The sequence below is a fragment of the Arachis duranensis genome, chromosome 2 (assembly GCF_000817695.3).
Source record: "Arachis duranensis cultivar V14167 chromosome 2, aradu.V14167.gnm2.J7QH, whole genome shotgun sequence".
Taxonomy (NCBI): domain Eukaryota; kingdom Viridiplantae; phylum Streptophyta; class Magnoliopsida; order Fabales; family Fabaceae; genus Arachis; species Arachis duranensis.
Genome location: NC_029773.3, coordinates 73,361,325 through 73,380,108, shown reverse-complemented (window position 1 = coordinate 73,380,108; position 18,784 = coordinate 73,361,325). Strand labels below are relative to the sequence as shown.

At 33.2% G+C, this 18,784-nt stretch overlaps 1 protein-coding gene and 1 pseudogene across 2 annotated transcripts in view; one reads left to right on the top strand and one right to left on the bottom strand.

Annotated features, from left to right (window-relative positions):
* Positions 1-4,226: 4,226 nt before the first annotated feature.
* On the top strand, positions 4,227-16,186 carry LOC110277896 (uncharacterized; annotated as a pseudogene).
* Positions 16,187-17,871: 1,685 nt separating this feature from the next.
* LOC107474867 (metallothionein-like protein 2) overlaps positions 17,872-18,784 on the bottom strand; it is a 1,591-nt gene continuing 678 nt past the window's right edge. The window contains exon 2 of one of the 2 annotated variants that reach the window (XM_016094513.3): positions 17,872-18,290. In XM_016094513.3, the coding sequence (XP_015949999.1) occupies positions 18,107-18,290 (184 nt within the window). In that variant the 3' untranslated portion in view covers positions 17,872-18,106. The remainder of the gene's footprint in view (positions 18,291-18,784) is intronic. The other variant, XM_016094514.3, reaches the window with a different exon arrangement.

Here is an 18,784-nt window from a genome sequence, read left to right as displayed (position 1 = left end):
GTGTCGATCATCATTGTAGAGAAAGTCTTCTTCATCAATGGCATTGATATAGCTGTTCCTGTCCTTGTTGTTGTGGCTCTGGTGGTGGTGGCGGTAGTCCTTGATGGTACTCTTGCCATTAAAGTTACTGTTGATGTTGAGGTTGCTCTTCAAAGAAAACCGACCCACCATTTTCGTCATAAAAAAAGTCATCATTGTTGCTGGAGAAAGAAAGAGAGTGAAAGTGCGAGAGCAAGAGAGTCTGTTAGGAAGGGGGAGGGGGAGTGCGTTGGGGAGGGAGGGATTAGGGTTGGGGATTTGCCAGGTCATCAAAACACAGTGGGCATGTCAGCATCGTGCTTGCCGGAGATGTATTTCGACGAGTTCGGGGGCACGCTTGTCAAATTTTAAAATCTTTCAGGGACTATTTTGTCAATAACAAAAATCAGGTACCATTTTGTTAATTCCAAAAATCTTTCGGATATTAAATTGGTATTTACCTCTAAAGTATTTTATGGAGAGAATGTACTTGAAAAATCCGATAGTGAGGCTTTTATTACAAGTATGGAACAAATGCTCCAATTTTTATTCGAGGAATTAAAGGCCAGAGAAGAGGACATTGTGATTTTTATTGATTTTATAGTAGAGTGATTAAATGGAAAGAAAAGACGTTTTGAGAGCAATAGAACCTAGAAAATAAAGCTCATGAAATAAAGCATTTGATGCAAAATATTGGGATCAAGTTTAGGAACATAGATGATTTCAAAGCAACAAAGGAATGAAAGCGTGTGGCTGACAAACAACAACTATTGAGCGAAGTAGACCACATAAACTAAATATAAATGTTTGGTAATGACAGTGAGATGAATGAGGCAAGACTGTGAAAATAAAATAAAATGATATGAGTGGTTAGTATGATAAAATTATTTGAGAGAAATTAAAACAAAGCAAATACAATATTAAGAATGTTCAACGACATATAAGAAGAGACTTATTTATATTTTGTCATGTAATTTTAATTATTATTTATTTTTAGGTCTTTTATTATGTCTTAATTGTTAGTTTTTTAGTCTATTTACTATAAGAAAATGAAATATTTGTAACAAAAAATTTATATCAAATTTAAAATTGTTATAAATTATAGTTTTTTGTAACAATAATTAGTTATTGTTACAAAATAAGAATATTTTGTAACAATAAGAAAATTTGTTACAAAACATTTTAATATTTTATAACAACTTGATTTCTTTTGTTACAAATTATGTTGGCTTTCGTATCGAATTGTTGTTTTGTTACAAAATGTTATAATATTTTGTAACAAAAGATTATATTGTTGCAAAAATTCAAAATATTTTGTAACGAAATATCTATTTGTTTCAAAATCTCTAAATATTTTGTAACAAAAAATTAATATGTCACAAAATACAATATTTTTGTAACAAGTTATTTATTTGTCATAAAATTCAAAGATTTTTTGTAACTAATAAAAATTTTTGTTTCAACTTACTAAATGTAAGACTTTAAATTTTTAAAAATTAACATAATAAGTTATTTATGATTTATTATATTTATTTAAGATTTTATATTCAAAAATTTATTTTACCAAAAATATTTAAGTCAAATTAATGATAATTTGAGTTTAAAATTCTTTTAAAAATTAAATAATAAGTCATTTAAACAAAATATTTTTTTAGTTATAATTTAAAGTTTTAGTAGTTAAAAAATATAAAAAATTTATATGATTTGATTTAAATATTTAAAATTTTTAAATTCAATACTTTAAATTTTATGAAAAAAATTAATTTAAGTATCTCTTATTTTATTTTAATAATTTATTAAATATTTTATTTTTAGAAATTATTGTACTAAAAATAATTAAATTAAATTTTGATAATTAAATTAAAAATTTTACTTAATCTTATAATATTGAATAATTTTCTATATTTAAACGATAAAACTTAATAGTTGTAAAATAATAAAAATTTTATATAATTCGAGTTAAATAATTAATATTTTATAATTTAGTACTAATATTTTGAAAAACAAAGAGAATTAATAATATTATGTATAATTTTTTTGAATTAGAATATTTATTAGAAAATAATTTATATATTGATGAACAAATAATATTTTTTAAAAAATAATTTTATTAGATTAAATTTAGTTTTTAATACCATTTTATATCCTAATTATATTGTCAATTATCCTCAAAATGAAACCTAATCTGCTAAATACTTTCTAAGACCCTAACCCTAATTTTCTCATTCCCTTCAGCCGCTACACCTCTTTCAACTTTCCTTTCCTTCCAAAATCACACACAAACCCAACACAAAGCAGCAAAAAAAAGTAAAAAAAAAAAAGAAAGAAATCAGCAGAAAGAAAGAAAGAAAGAAAACGTTGACGAAGAGAGGGAGAAACGGAGTTAGAGAAGAGAAGAGAGGAGAGGGGGACGGCCAGCGCTGGTGGGCCGATTTGCTCGCCGCCATCATTGCTAGCACCGACGCGGAGGAGGGAGCCAGAGGAAAAGAAACACAACGTCACGGATGAAGATAGCCGTGGATGAAGCTCGCCGCCGTTGCACCACGCCTCGCGAACCACTACTGCGTTGCATCTGTCGTCGTCTTCGCGGGTTTCGGTCGCCATCGTCGTCTCTTCCGTGAAGCCCGTCGCCGCCGTCCTTCTCTCTATGAAGCCAGCGCCGCCATCGTCATCATCACGAGCTGATGCTACGCATGACGCCGCCGCCGCCGCCGCCTCTGAGTCCGTCGCCGTCAAGCAGAGCCACGGGCAGAGACAGGATCCCCAAGTGAGAGAAAGAGAATCTGGGAGAGCCGCGACCAGTCCAGCCGCCGTGACCAGTCACCAGCGTCGTCTTTGTCTGAACCACCGTCAGATCCGCCGCTACCGAAGCTTCTGGCTGCGCCTCTGCCGTCGGTGGAGCTTGCTGTTACTAAGATCATTGTTACTGCTGTTCCAAGAGGAAATTTGTTGCTACTAGGAATTAAAAATAAACAAAGGGTTTGTTGCGTTTAATTACCGAGTTTAAGCTGATTGAGGTAGGGAATTTTATTTTGAAATTAACTGTTTTAATTTATGAATGCCATGGAAGTCTAGGGTTTAATTTTTTAGAACTTCTGATTGGGGATATTGTTTTTGAATATCAGAACTTGTGAATATTAGGGATATTGTTAATTTACATGTTCATACCATCGATTGAGTTGTTACTCTTGAGTTGTTACCCATAATTGAGTTCATACCACCATGAACTGTTGATGAATTCTATCAGACAGCACAAAATAAAAACTGTTAATGAAATCACCAAAGATATTTGCCTCTTTGTTGTCGGCATGGGACTTTATGCAAGGTCTAAAAAGGTATGTAATTTTTGTCATCTAACTTGCTTCATGATCCTTGCGTTTGTTTTTGGAATTCACTTTGAGAGGTTTATGAATTATAAAATTGTTTGAAGCTCATGAATGTATATTAACATGAACTTTCATATTCATCCAAATAAATGGAATGATATATTGATTTATTATATAAATAAAATTAAAATTGATAAGATGCTGTGTAAATACTAATATTTAAAGCCATCTGCATCCAAGTTATGTAGCTAAAGTGATAGCAAGAAGAAGATACATGTAAAACAAAATGTGAATATTCCTGTAAAGAGATTTTCAAAGAAAAAATACTATGAAGTGATAGTTTCTCTTATTATAAGGTAAATGGGCATCACTAATTCATCAGAGACTTAGTACTTATTAGTAATGGAGGATCAGTTCATAATCTGAGTCATTAGATTGACAAAAATCTTTTCAGTAATGCAGTAGACAATAATTCATTCAATCTTACTACTGTTTGTGATTATTCATGGTAAATGTGCTGCTGTCCTGTTATTCTTTGTGCTTTTGTGGCTTAATTGTGATTAGATTGTGACTGTCTTGATCAAATTGTTGAGGATTGTTGCCTCCAGATTTGGTTGCTCCAATTGAATATCTATAATTTTTGTTTTCATGATTTGTTGGTTCGTTTGTGATTATTTAAAATTTGGAATGCTTTGACTGGGTTGATATTGTTGCTGATTTTGAACCTGGACTTTGGCTTTGTTGTTATATTTTCATTTGAATTTCTGGATATCATTGCTCTATGTCTATGTTACACTTGCGGTATATTGCCGGTCCCAAACCCGGATAAAGGAGGAGGGTTGTGTTAGGTCTTCAGCAACAAACATAAAAATATAGCCGAACCCTCATGACATGAATCAAAGACATTATTGCGCTAAAACTAGGTCGTTGCCCAAAAGCAACGCGCCATATGGCTCGAGTACGGTGTCAAAGCAAGAGCCGCTGCATTGGTGCCTGGATGTAGTGTTAAATGAGCAAGGGTTCTTGCGTTTTCGTGAACGGACGAGGGTAAATAAGCTAGTTCACAAAGTAAAAGGTAAAGGTCGAAGCGACAGAAGGTTGAGATTCGGGACATGAAACATAGGCACTCTAACAGAAAAGTCCATAGAGGTGGTGGACACCATGACAAGGAGGAAGATTAACATTATGTGCCTACAAGAAACGAAATGGGTTGGTGCAAATGCTAGGGAGTTGGATACTTCTGGTTTCAAACTTTGGTATACAGGAAAGGTGAAGAATAGGAATGGGGTTGGAATAATTGTGGATAAGCAGTGGAAGAAGGACATAGTGGATGTCAAGAGGGTGGGAGATCGGATCATCTCTATCAAACTTGTGGTAGAGGGAGGTGCTTTCCATGTGATTAGCGCCTATGCACTGCAAGTGGGTTCGGACGAACAACACAAGATAAGGTTTTGGGAGGATCTAGAGAGTTTGGTTCAAGGCATACTTTTGGGAGATAAGATTTTCTTAGGAAGAGATTTAAATGGCCATGTTGGGAGAGAAGTGACTAGATATGGGAGTATTCACGGAGGCCATGGTTTTGGGGTGATCAATGCCGAGGGTAAAACTATTTTGGACTTTTCCTCAATCTTTGATCTTCTCATCGCAAATATATGTTTTAAAAAAAGAGACGAACATCTTATAACCTATAAGAGTGGCATGACAAGCTCTCAAATCGACTTCTTCTTGTTGAGGAGAGTCGACCAGAAATTTTGCATTAACTGTAAAATTATCCCGGGAGAGAGTTTGACAACACAACATAGGGTGCTCGTCATGGATTTTTGCGTTGAGCAAAAGTTGAGGAAAAGATATCATACGAAGAACCCAAGGACGAGGTGGTGGCAGATGAAAGGTGAGGAACAAAGAAGTTTCCTAAGACGGGTAGGAGAAGAGGAAAAATGGGTAGGAATGGAAGCGCGGAAGAGATGTGGAGGGAGATGGCAGAAGTTATTATAAGAACAGCAAAAGAAAGTTTTGGTGAATCTAAAGGAATAGGACCAAGAGACAAGAAGTCCTGGTGGTAGAATGCGAGTATACAAGAACAAATAAAGATAAAAAGGGAATGCTTTAATGAGTGGTTTTTATGCCGCAATGCAGATAACTGGGAAAAATATAAGGCGGCTAAGAAAGAGACAAAAGTGGTTGTAAGTGAAGCAAGAACAAGAGCATATGAGGGTCTCTACCAGTCTTTGGGCACGAAAAAAGGAGAAAAAGATATATATAGAATCGCAAAGAGGCGGGAAAGAAGAACGAGAGATTTGGATCAGGTTAAGTGCATAAAGGATAAGGATGGAGAGGTGTTGGCTCAAGATGAGAAGATTAATGAAAGGTGAAAGAGCTACTTCTACGAGTTATTTAATGAGGGACAGAAGACTCTTCCGAGCCTTGGTCGATTATGCACAAGGGAAGAAGATCAAAACTTTGACTACTATCAAAGGATTCGAGACTTCGAGGTAAAAGAGACTCTAAAGCAGATGAAAAATAGCAGGGCAGTAGGACCTGATAATATCCCGATTGAGGTTTGGAAGGGTCTTGGAGAAAAAGGCATCAACTGGTTAACCAAGCTTTTTAATGAGATTTTAAGGTCAAAGAAGATGCTTGATGAGTGGAGAAAGAGCACCTTGGTACCTATCTACAGGAATAAGAGGGATATACAAAGTTGCGGAAATTATAGAGGGATTAAGCTTATGAGTCATACTATGAAGTTATGGGAAAGGGTGATAGAACGGAGGTTGAGAAAAGAGACACAAGTAACAGAGAACCAATTTGGATTTATGCCATGCAGATCTACCACTGAAGCGATATACCTATTAAGAAGGATGATGGAGAGGTATCGTAGTAATAAAAGGGATCTACATATGGTGTTTATTGATTTGGAAAAAGCATATGATAGGGTACCAAGGGAGGTCTTATGGAAGGTTTTAGAAAAGAGGAGAGCAATGATTGCATATATTCGGGCAATTAAAGACATGTATGATGGGGTACAACTAGTGTGAAGACTCAAGGTGGTGTGACAGAGGAATTTCCTATTGGTATAGGATTACACCAGGGATCATCCTTAAGTCTATACCTTTTCACATTAGTTTTGGAAGTACTCACAGAGCACATCCAAGAGCCTGTGCCATGGTGCATGCTTTTTGCCGATGATATCATCCTTATGGGAGAGTCAAGGGAAGACCTAAATAAGAAGTTGGAGTTATGGAGAGAAGCTTTAGAAGTGTATGGTCTGCGCATAAGCCGTAGCAAGACGGAATATATGGAATTTAAGTTCAGTCTGAGAAGGAAAAACCCCAATATAGAGGTGAAGATTGGAGAAAATATCCTACAAAAAGTTAAAAGTTTTAAGTATCTTGGGTGCATCATACAGGATAATGGAGAGATTGAACAGGATGTAAATCATAGGATCCAAGCAGGTTGGTCAAAATGGCGGAGTGCATCTGGTTTTATATGCGACAAAAAAGTGCCTCTAAAATTTAAAGGTAAATTCTATCGCACTGCTATAAGACCGGCTATGTTATATGGTACGGAGTGTTAGGTGGCTAAAGGGAAGCACGAACATAAGCTGAGTGTGGCAGAGATGAAGATGTTGAGATGGATGAGTGGTCATACGCGATTGGATAAAATAAGGAATGAAGATATAAGGGAGAGAGTTGGAGTAGCACCCATTGTGGAAAAGATGGTTGAATCACGTCTCAGGTAGTTTGGACATGTGAGAAGAAGACCGATAGAACATCCAGTCAGGAGGGTGGATGAGATGGAAGATGGACAAAAAGAGAAAGGCAGAGGAAGATCTAAGAAGACCATCCATGAGGTGGTCAAACGAGATCTACATGTAAACGGTCTCTCTGTAGACATGATACATGACAGAGCACAATGGCGTCGTTTGATTCATGTAGCCGACCCCACTTAGTGGGACAAGGCTTTGTTGTTGTTGTTGTATTGCTCTACGGCTTCAATTTTTATTTCACACGGCCTTCCACTAAACCAAGCTTTCAACATAGATTTTGGGTCTTTACCAAAAACCTCCCTAGGAATATGAGATTTCACACTTAGTTGCTTCCTTCTCTTGAATTTACTGCTAAGAGATTAACTTGCTCATTTCAGAACATTGTCAAGCATGGGTTTGGAAGGTGAGCTTTTATTCATGAGATTTTATCACAAAAAAAAGTTATCATATTGTTAAGAGCTATTATTCAACTGATGTACACTTTTATTAGATGGTTCTTATTCATGAGCTTTTATTTAATTCTCTAATTATCTATGACATAGGATCTATTAATTATTCAATAATTAGTTTCCTGGTTTGAGTATTTAAGTATTAGATTTTGATATCATTATGAATAAAATTTATATGTTTTGTTTCTGGATATCACTTGTGGCAATGGCTTTTCGGCTTTCCGAGGCAAAAAAAAATGTTACATGATCATCACTCATTTGAACATCATTCAGTGTTGTGTAAATATTATATTAACAATAATTTTATACTAACTATCTTTTTATCATCACATTCAATTATCTTATAATAGAAGGTATTTCACTGTTACCCTCTTTTTGTTCCTCCTGCAGCTATTCTTTGAACTACTTAATAGTCTGCTAAAATACCACTCCTATGTATTGCTTTACTGGTAGTCATGTCTTCACTAACTTTTATAAGGTAATAAATAAAGGAAAAAAAGTAAATATGTTCTTAAACGTCTTTATTATTGTAACATTTGTTTTATATTTTTATGATATTTAATAAATTTCTTAAACTAAAATGCAAGTTTAGATCTGAGTCATGATTATTGTATCAACATGTCCTATTTTATTGTACTTCTCTCCAAAGGTTATTCATGGTAAGAATTTTAGAGTTTGTATTCATTGTTGAATAATACGAGTATAGTTTTTTATTTTTTCCTGTGCATTTTTAAAGGAAAAATAAATCTTGTTTCTTAAGCTAGTGTTTTTTGTTTGGTGGTCTTTTTAGGTGTGTGGCACTTATTAGAACTTCTCCATGAGAAATGAGAAAGGAGCTGTATGAACATGATGGAGTTTATAATTTGTAGTTTACATTTTGGAGATTTATAATTCTTTATTTTTCTTGTCTTATGTATCTATCTAGTTGATTAGGGTTCTTCAATGTGTCTTGTTAGTTTATACTTTAAAGTATATATGTTGAAGATTTATAAAACAATATTAGTTAATGAAAGATATTTAAACTATCTATGTTATTATATATTATATAAATGTTGACTTTTTGAGTAAATTAGTTAATATATTAATTAATTAAAAAATAATATAATTTGATAAATTATGTGTGTAATTTGTATTAAAAAAAATTATTACAAAATAAATAGTGTTTTGTAGCAAAAGAAAAAAAATGTTACAAAATCAAGTTACATTTTGTAACAAAATTTTATGATAGGAAAAAATAGATTATTACAAAAAATACCTTGAAGATCAAAATTTGTTACCACTTTTGTAACGATTTCTGATTTTTTGTATCAGAAAAATTTGTTACAAAATATCACTTTGAATTGTAATAATTTCGTTTTTTGTTACAAAAACTTTTTGTAATAAGACATACTGCAACAGGTCCTTTTTTTGTTACAAAATCATTTTGTTTCAAAATTTCGATTTTTTGTAACAATTTTTTTTATTACAAATATTATTTTTTTTATAATGATTTTAGTGTAATGTATATTTTATTTAATTTGTGTTTATCTTTGATGACATTACCGAAAAAGATAATTTATAAATTAAATTCTCTCTCTCCAATTTTGGATCAAGTATGTAACAATGATAAAAAAAATATATATAAATTCTTAATTCTAAATCTTATTAAATCCTAAATCATCTATCTATTTATATTTTATAAAAATTGATGTCAAAGTCATTCTATATTCAGGTGATAATGTATAGATTGCTTATAATTTTGCCATGTAAGAATATTATGATAGATATCATTTAATTATGAAACTAAGCATATATATCTTCCTTTCAATCTTAATTTACTTCTTATAACAGTTTTCACAATAATTAGCAAGATATCCCATACAACTAAAGTTTCTATATTAATATCCTCTTAACTATTTATATTTTTTAAAACATGTAATATACATATAGACGCTGGATGCAATATTTGAAGTCATAATAATGATGATAAATGTTATAAAATATTGAAGTCTTTTAAAGAAGTAATGGTAAAAAAGATGAGTTATAAAATTAACAATATAAAACATTATATATTATACGATACTTAAAATAAGAGAATAAAAAAATATTATATAAAATTACTAACAAAAATACTTAAAAAATAATCCTCATTTAAAAAAATTATATTAGAAGTAGTAATTGCTAACTTCGGTAAAAAAAAAAACTTAAAAAAAAGCATCAACCAATTTATCTAGTTAAAACTAATTATCTACTAAGTAAAATCCACAAAGTTAAAACTAATTATCTAGTTACAATTTAATAAATAATTAACAACTCCAATAAAAAAAAACCTTAAAAAAACATCAACCAATTTATATTTTTTTATTTGTTATAAATGTTATTCACGGTGATTGATTTAAAAACTATCAACGAGATAGAGAATTTTTACATATAAATCTATAAAATTTATAAATTAGTGCTAAATACATATGCTTAAGACTTAGGAGTGTGTTAATGTATCTACTAATATATACGTTGGCAGTAACCGTTGTAACTTTTAAAAGTTTATTTTTACATATATTTTCAAAAACTAAAGATCATATTATTTATTTTCTATTTTTATCTTTTAAGAATACAAAACCAAAAAATGCAAAATTTATTGTTTTAAAATGTAAAAAAAAAAAAACCCTCAATATTTTCATGTATTTTATGCCTAATCCTAAAGTGAGAGTGAATGGTATAACGAAAAAATAAATTAAAATAATAAAATAAAACACGAAATACATATGATATAATTTAAGAGAAAATTTAGGGACACACTTTTATCAATGATAACTAATTAATGACTACAAATTAAATCACAAAATTTGCTGATCCCCTATAACATTCCTCTATAATTTAATTTATTGTTTAAAAAGAATTATCCAAATCAAAAAATACATAGAAAAAAATAGTAATCTATGTGTAAGTTTTATTTTATAACATCAAAAAAATAATTAATTTAACTGATTTACGAAATTATTAATACGGGTATATATCAAACAATAAAGGATGAAAAAAGCTTTATATGTTTTTATTCACTTATTAAAAAAAAAACATCTTCAAACATTGTTTCATGTTTTTAAATGTTTTAGATGTGTCTTTGCCATTTTAATAATATTTTTTCAACACTTAAATCTGTTTATGGTGTTTTTTAGAAGGGGGATTGGGCCTCCTCACCACTCCCCATCCCCTTTCTCACGAAAGCAACCAAAATAAAGATTACTCGCTATGAGAAAGGCCTTCCTTTCAGTACGTGAAAGAAGGAAGTCCCTCTCTTTTACTGTCTTACTTCGGTCCCTCTCTCGCCAAAAATATAAGGGCCTTCAAGCCAAGCCTACTCCCTCCCATCCCAGGAATAATTGAAGAGAGTTATCTCCAGTCACCAACATTGGCATAAAAAAAGTAAGAAAGGAATAGGCCCTGAATATTCTATCGATGACTCTGGAATAGGGATTTTTTGTTCAACCCAGGCAGGCAACGTCCATATAAATAAAGAGGCTATGCTTTGACAATGAATTCTTCATCTACCGATTGATTTGAATTATTGCGGTTTTCCCTCCGTTCTAGAGCCAGCATCTCTTGCTCAAGTCGATTTAGTAGCTTTACCAGTTGTACCTACTCCAATTTGTTAGCTGAAGCAACTGCTAGGGGGTCTATCTAACTGTCTCCGCCGCTGGTGGAACTGGATGTTTACTTTATTCAAAATATTTGAATATTTTAAATTGATCATAAATTTCTTGTAAATTAAATTTTTACATTAACCTTAATTCTTTAAGATCTATAATATTAGATAGTTTCGGTTTGAAAATGTTTATACTTGTGGGATATGAGTAATTTTGTAGTGCACTTTTCAGTTTGTGTTTATATGAATAAAAAAAATTAAATCTAAAAAAAAGTTCAAGTGAAAAATGAGATTAAAAAATAGGAAGATATTAAAAAAATTATAAATAAAATATTATATCGTAATAAAATTTAATTGAAATAATTAATAAATAATCATTGCTTAAATATATTCATTTATTTACGAACAGTATTATCCACCTATAATTTTATAGAATATTAAGACATTTTTATATTTTTATGCATTATGGTTTATGTTGCCAGACAATTAATTTAAAAAAAAAGAATTATAAGACATTATATTACACATGTATACTTCAGTGTTTTGATATTATCATTTTGTAATATCTCTCACTTTTATTTTCCTTTATTTTTATATATATGTTAGTCTGTTCTTCTTAGATAAATATTTTAAAATAAATAAATTAAATTATATGGTATCTGTTTTATACTTTATTCTTTTGCATCGTTTTTTATAATATTTCGTACAATCATTTTTCAAAGCACTATTTGTCATTAAATAATCAATTATAAAAGAATTATAAATGGGTAATTCATCTTTTTGTTTGATTTTGTTTTATTATGTAAAAGAAGATATAATTATTTTAAATTTTGTTTTCTAAAATTATCAACAAGAGATAATAATTAATTTGGTCTCTTAATTTATATTTAAATTTTAATTTAGTCTCTGAAATTTTTATTGTCTCTATTTAGTTCCTAAACTTTGTGAATGTAGCTCATGTTAGTTTCTAGAATAATTTTTGATAAATAGATACACAAACGTTAGTAGAACATTAACGTAGACTATTGGATACCACGTTAGACCTGTAAAACGACGTCGTTTTTATTTTGGCACTCAAATAATCTAAAAAAATATCGTAAATAGTATTTATCAAAAATTTTTCTCCTAAAACAAGTGATTTGTCATTGTTTTTTGAGTTATTTGAGCGCGAAAACCAAAATGATCTCATTTTACAAGTTCTAGCATGATATTTGGTTGTCCATGTCAGCGCTTTATTAATATTTTTGTGTCGAAAATTAGTAGTATTTATCAAAAAATTTTCTCCTAAAACAAGTGATTTGTCATTGTTTTTTGAGTTATTTGAGCGCGAAAACCAAAATGATCTCATTTTACAAGTTCTAGTATGATATTTGGTTGTCCATGTCAGTACTTTATTAATATTTTTGTGTCAAAAATTGTTTCAATGACTAATGTGAGTCACGTTTACAAAGTTCAAAAACTAAAAAAGATAATTAAAACTTCAAAAACTAAATTAAAACTCACATAAAGTCTAAAAACCAAATTGAATATTACCACATACTTATTGGATGATAACAAGTGTTAGAGAATCATTAGAATCAATTTAGATCAATTAGTATCGTTTATATTTATATAGCATATTTGTATATTAATTGTAGGATTCTATGTCTTTAGTACTTTGATTCATTTAGCACCTATAAATATCCCTTGTATATTGTACGTTTCATCAGACTGAATATACACAAAACACTTTCTTTAGTTTGGTCTCTTGTTTCTAATATGGTATCAAGAGCCTAAGGTTTTTTTTTTCAATGAAGTTTTGTTCATGGCCTTCTTGTTTTTTTCTCTTCCGACAGTGCCTCTTTGATTTCGTTTTTCGATCTATTTTCGACGCTTTGGTTCATCACCTCCGGCATCATCGTGTTCTTCTCTCTGTTAGCTTTCCAACGCTGCCAAGATCGCCGCCATACACCCCCGGACGCGCCCTCACGCGCCGCGGGAACCTTGCTGCACACCTCTATTATTTCTCATTCCAGAAGCTTCAGCGGCCGTTGGATCTTGGTGCAGATCGAACACCCCTGGAGCTTCCACACGTCGCAATGCAAGCCATCTGGGTATCCACCGACCCGCGAACGACCCGACCCGACCCACCGGTTGACCCGCGTTCCACCTCGTCGCCAGCGTGTCTTCTTCTGCCTCTCAGGTGCTGCCACGTGTCGTCGTTTCGCTGACGTGGCGGACAACGGGACCCTCCCTAAGGTTTTTGGGTGAGCTCTTTTCGATTTTGCACTCCAATTTCTCATTTTCTGCTCTGAAATTGCCGTTTTCTCTCCTCTCTTTGATCTTTGTGACTACTACTCATGGAAAAGCCAGATGTTTTTGCTGCCACCGACAGAAAAGGTAAATTCTGTCGAAATTGTAACCGTTCAGGGTACCTCTTCTCCGACTGTCCTTCTATTAAATGTCTCACATGCCACCAGAAAGGTCATATTAGCTACCATTGTTCACAGTTGTTCTGCCGTTACTGCAAGCTCTTGGGACATTTAATTATTGCCTGCCCTACTCGCCCATCACGTCCTGATCCACTCAACCCGTCTCCTGTCTCTCTATCAGATATTGCATCTCTTCTTTAGCGTCTTCTCTCCGTTTTTGGTAATACCCCTGCTGCTTTTTCGACCCCTCCAGGTAACTCTAAATGGTACTTTGACTCAGGTTGCTTTAATCACATGTCTCCGTTGCGTAATATTTTCTCATCCCTGTCGACCACTACAAATGGACCTTCTATCAATACTGCAAATGGCTCCCTCTTGCACGCAACACACAAGGGTTCTATATCCCAGTCAACTCTTAATCTTCCTGATACTTATTATATTCCCAAATTAAATTTTAATCTTATTTCTGTTGGTCAACTTGTTGATTTGGGTTTTGAAGTCACTTTTTCTGTTTCTGGTTGTCGTGTACAGGATCTTCGGACGGGTCCAATCATCGAGACTGGACGTAAGGTTAGAAGGTTGTTTGAACTCGAGAATCTTCATATTCCTCCTGTACCAAATCTCTGTGCTGCTTCTTCTCCCTCTACCCTTTAATTATGGCATCAACGTCTTGCCCACACCTACTTAGGAAAACTGCGTCTTCTTGTGTCTCAGGGTGTTTTAGGTCAGGTTCTAAATGAATCTTTTGATTGCATTTCTTGTCAAACTGCCAAACAACCTGCTTTATCTTTTCACAATAATTCATCTCTTGCTTGCTCTCCTTTTGATCTCATTCACTCTGATGTTTGGGGCCCCGCTCCCACTGCCTCTATGGGCGGAGCTCGATACTTTTTCGTTTTCATTGATGATTATTCCCATTTTACTTGGGTTTATTTGATGACTAATCACCATGAGTTACCTCAGATCTATATCAACTTTGCTACTATGATTAAAAATCAGTTTTCCAAGGTCATTAAGATTTTCCGACGTGATAATGCTATGAAATACTGTGATTCCAAACTCTTAACCTTTCTTGAAGAACATGGTACTTTGTCTGAGTTTTCTTGTCCTAGTACGTCTCAACAAAATGGTAGAGCTGAACGCAAACACCGTCATATTCTTGACTCCGTCCGTGCAATGCTTCTTTCTTCTTCATTTCCTAAGCGTACTTGGGGTGAAGCTGTTCTTACTGCTATTCATGTTATCAATAGACTCCCTTCTTCTGTTCTTGGTAATGTTACTCCCTTTGAGCATCTTTATCATACCCCTCCAGATTATAGTTCTCTTCGAATTTTCTGTTGTGTATGTTTTGTTCTTCTTCAGCCTCATGAACATAGTAAACTTGAACATCGGGCTCGTATGTGTTATTTCCTTGGTTATGGCACTGAACACAAGGGTTATCGTTGTTGGGATCCTCTCTCTAAAAGTATTCATATATCTCGCCATGTTGTCTTCTGGGAGCATCACATGTTTTCTCAATTCTCATCCTTTAAGTCAATTCCTACTACTCAGTCACCTTTGTTTACTAACCCCAATGTTGATCTTTTTTCTAGTGATGATTCTACAGATTCTATCTCGAGTGACCCTCTACAGCCTTCTGTTCTTCTGCCTTCTCAATCTCCCAATGATCCTGCTCCTACCGCCATGCCTCCTCCTCCCGCTCGTTCTTCTAGGGTAAGGAATCCACCTCCTCATCTTCTTGATTATCATTGTTTTCTACTATCCTTCATCAACATGAACCTAAGTCATTCAGAGAAGCCTCCACAAATTCAAATTTGCAACAGGCAATGTAGGAAAAAATACAGACACTTGAAAAAGCACACACTTGGGATTTGGTTGATCCCCATTCTGATCAGGAAGTTGTGGGCAGCAGATGGATATACAAGAATAAGACTCCCTCTGATGGCTCTATTGACCGTTATAAGGTCTGCTTGGTTGCTCAAGGTTGTACGCAAGAGTATGGTATTGATTATGAAGAGACTTTTGCTCTTGTCGCTTGTCTTACGTCTGTTAGAGCTCTTCTTGACATTGTTGTGGTTAAAAAATTGTCTCTCAGTCAGATGGATGTGAAGAATGCATTTCTTAATGGGGATTTGAAAAAGAAAGTCTATATGAAACCCCTTTCGGGATATCCTTGTCCTTCTAGTAAGGTTTGTCTCCTTCGCAAGGCACTTTATGGACTTAAGCAAGCTCCTCGTGAATGGTTTGACAAGTTCAGCACTACCATATGCAGTTTGGGTTTTACTTCTAGCCCTCATGAGAATGCCCTCTTCATTCGTAAAAGCGAACGTGGAGTTATTCTTCTACTTTTGTATGTTGATGACATGATCATTACTGTAGATGATGTTGATGGTATCTATGATCTCAAGGCCTCACTTCACCGTACCTTTGAGATGAAAAATCTTGGTTCTCTCAGCTATTTTCTTGGTCTCGATGTCATCTCCACCGATGATGGCATATATCTCTCTCAGGCTAAGTATGCTTCAGATCTTCTTGCTCGCGCTAGGATTACAAATAGTCGCACTGAGTCTACTCCTCTTGAGCTTAATGTTTGATTTACCCCTATGGATGGCACTGTTTTGGATAATCCGACTCTCTATCGACAGTTAGTTGGAGGTCTCGTCTACTTGACTGTCACCCGACCAGACATCGCCTATCCGGTTCATGTACTTAGCCAGTTTTTATCAGCTCCTCGTACTACTCACTATGCGGCAGTTCTTCGCATTCTTCGCTACATCAAAGGCACTTTATTGCATGGCCTTTATTTTTCTGCCCATTCCTCTTTGTCTTTTTAGGCTTACACCGATGCTGATTGGACTGGTGGTCCCACTGATCGTCATTCTACTACTGGTTACTGTTTGTTTCTTGGCGACGCTCTCATTTCTTGGCGTGCTAAGAAGCAAACGTTCACTGCTCGCTCAAGCACAGAAGCTGAATACCGTGCCCTCGCTGACACCACTGCTGAGGTTATCTCGGTTCTTTGGCTTTTCGAAGATCTGGGTGCGCCTCAGTCGTCTCCTACTGATGTTTTTTGTGATAACCACAGTGCTATTCAAATTGCACATAATGATGTGTTTCATGAACACACCAAACACATTGAAATTGATTGTCACTTTGTTCATCAACGTATCCTTATTGATGTTGTTCGTCTCATTGCTGTTGGAACACTGGATCAGACTGCTGATATCTTCACGAAAGCTCACACCCGACTTGTTTCCAGACTTTGTTATCCAAACTCAAGCTGGTATCCTTAGCTCCCACTTGAGTTTGAGGAAGGATGTTAGAGAATCATTAGAATCAATTTAGATCAATTAGTATCGTTTATATTTATATAGCATATCTGTATATTAATTGTAAGATTCTATATTTTTAGTATTTTAATTCATTTAGCACCTATAAATATTCTTATATATTGAACATTTCATTAAACTGAATATATACAAAACACTTTCTTTAATTTGATCTCTTATTTCTAACAACAAGCATGCTAATAAGTAATAACACAACGAACTACTCTCAACCAAATTATTTCCACAGTCCAACCCCCTACAACTCAAACACCTTGTTTATACCGTTACTTTTACAAGTTGGCTCAATGAACATTAGCCGACTCAGCCAAAACTTTCTCTTCCTCTACTCCCACAGGCAACTCATAACTCTGAAACAGTCACAGACACATGTCTTTAGTGCACTCTTCTGCACAGAATCTCACACTTCTATATCAATTTACTTTTGTACACTGTAATTATCCTATTTTGATTCATTGAAAGATTATAGTATAAAATTTTAAAATCTTAAGAGACTAATTTGTTACGTGCAACTTTTAGTTAAAAATATAAAATTAAATAAATCAGAGGAGTTTATGATGTGTATATGTATTAGAATCCTAAAATAAAATTCTATAATTTGTGCTTGAAAAAATAAATCATAGCATCATGACAAAGATTTGTCTTAGCTTCATTATTTAAGAGTTATTGTCGCGTTTAAACTGTTGTTGTATATAACAATTGAAATTGAAATTTTTAATATTTATTTAAATGGACGAATAAAATGATTTTACGACGATTTCAGATTAGTTATTCTGCAAATGTCTCTATCTCAATAAAATCAAGTATGTTTGTGTTGTATTGCATCGTCGTTATGTATTTGACTATTTTCAACCTAATTTATTTACTTTTCTTTTAATTACAACACTGTATGCCCGAAATTATGAAGTTAAACAGCAAAACTCTTATTCTCATACCATAAAACAGTGTTTCCATTAATAAGCAGAGATTTATGATACAAATATATAAGCGAAATACAAGATCAAACAAACACACAACAAAGCATTTATTTTAAAACGATTTTGAACCAAACACAAAACAAAAACAAGCAAACATTTATTATGTATGTATTTATGACGTTATCTCTGCTTAGAATTTCCAACAGGTGAAGGTAGCAAGATAAGAAAGCTCGTCATCATTCATTCATTATTACTTGCAGCTGCATGGGTCGCAGGTGCAGGAGGACCCACACTTGCAGCCACCGTTCTCGGCGGCCATTTCAGTAGCGCCACCCTCAAATTGATGCTTGGCCGGTGCAACGCCCATAACAAGGGTTGCTGCGGTAGTTGTGTTCTCTGCGTAGCTCAAGTCTGGGTACATTTTGCTGCTGCAGCTGCAATTAGTCACGTATAAAAACCCCACACTTAAAGACTCAAAGGTACTTTAATATAGATTATGAAAAATATACGAACCAACACTTATATTAAAATTTGGTAAGTATTTAATCCATAAAAAACAAGATAAACTTTATGTTGCTAATATTAGCCAACATTTTATTTAAGATTTATTATTTAAAATTTAGAGTTAAAAAAATTATAATTTAAGATCTAGAATTTAATATAAATTAAATAATTAAAAATTAAAAAATAACTTTTTAATGTTATTCTAAATAAGAAAATAATTAATAATGTGTCTAAAGAATATTAGTAGAGAGTCAGTATTTTTAGTGAAGAAAATAAGGAATTAGCTAGTGTTGTTTCAAATAAGAAAAGTATTAATTAATTATTTCTCAACAAGTATAGAAAATATTAAGATTCAAATTTTGTTAATGTAAAATATCATATATATTTTTAGTTTTGATGATTCTATTTTTTTTATCACGGAATA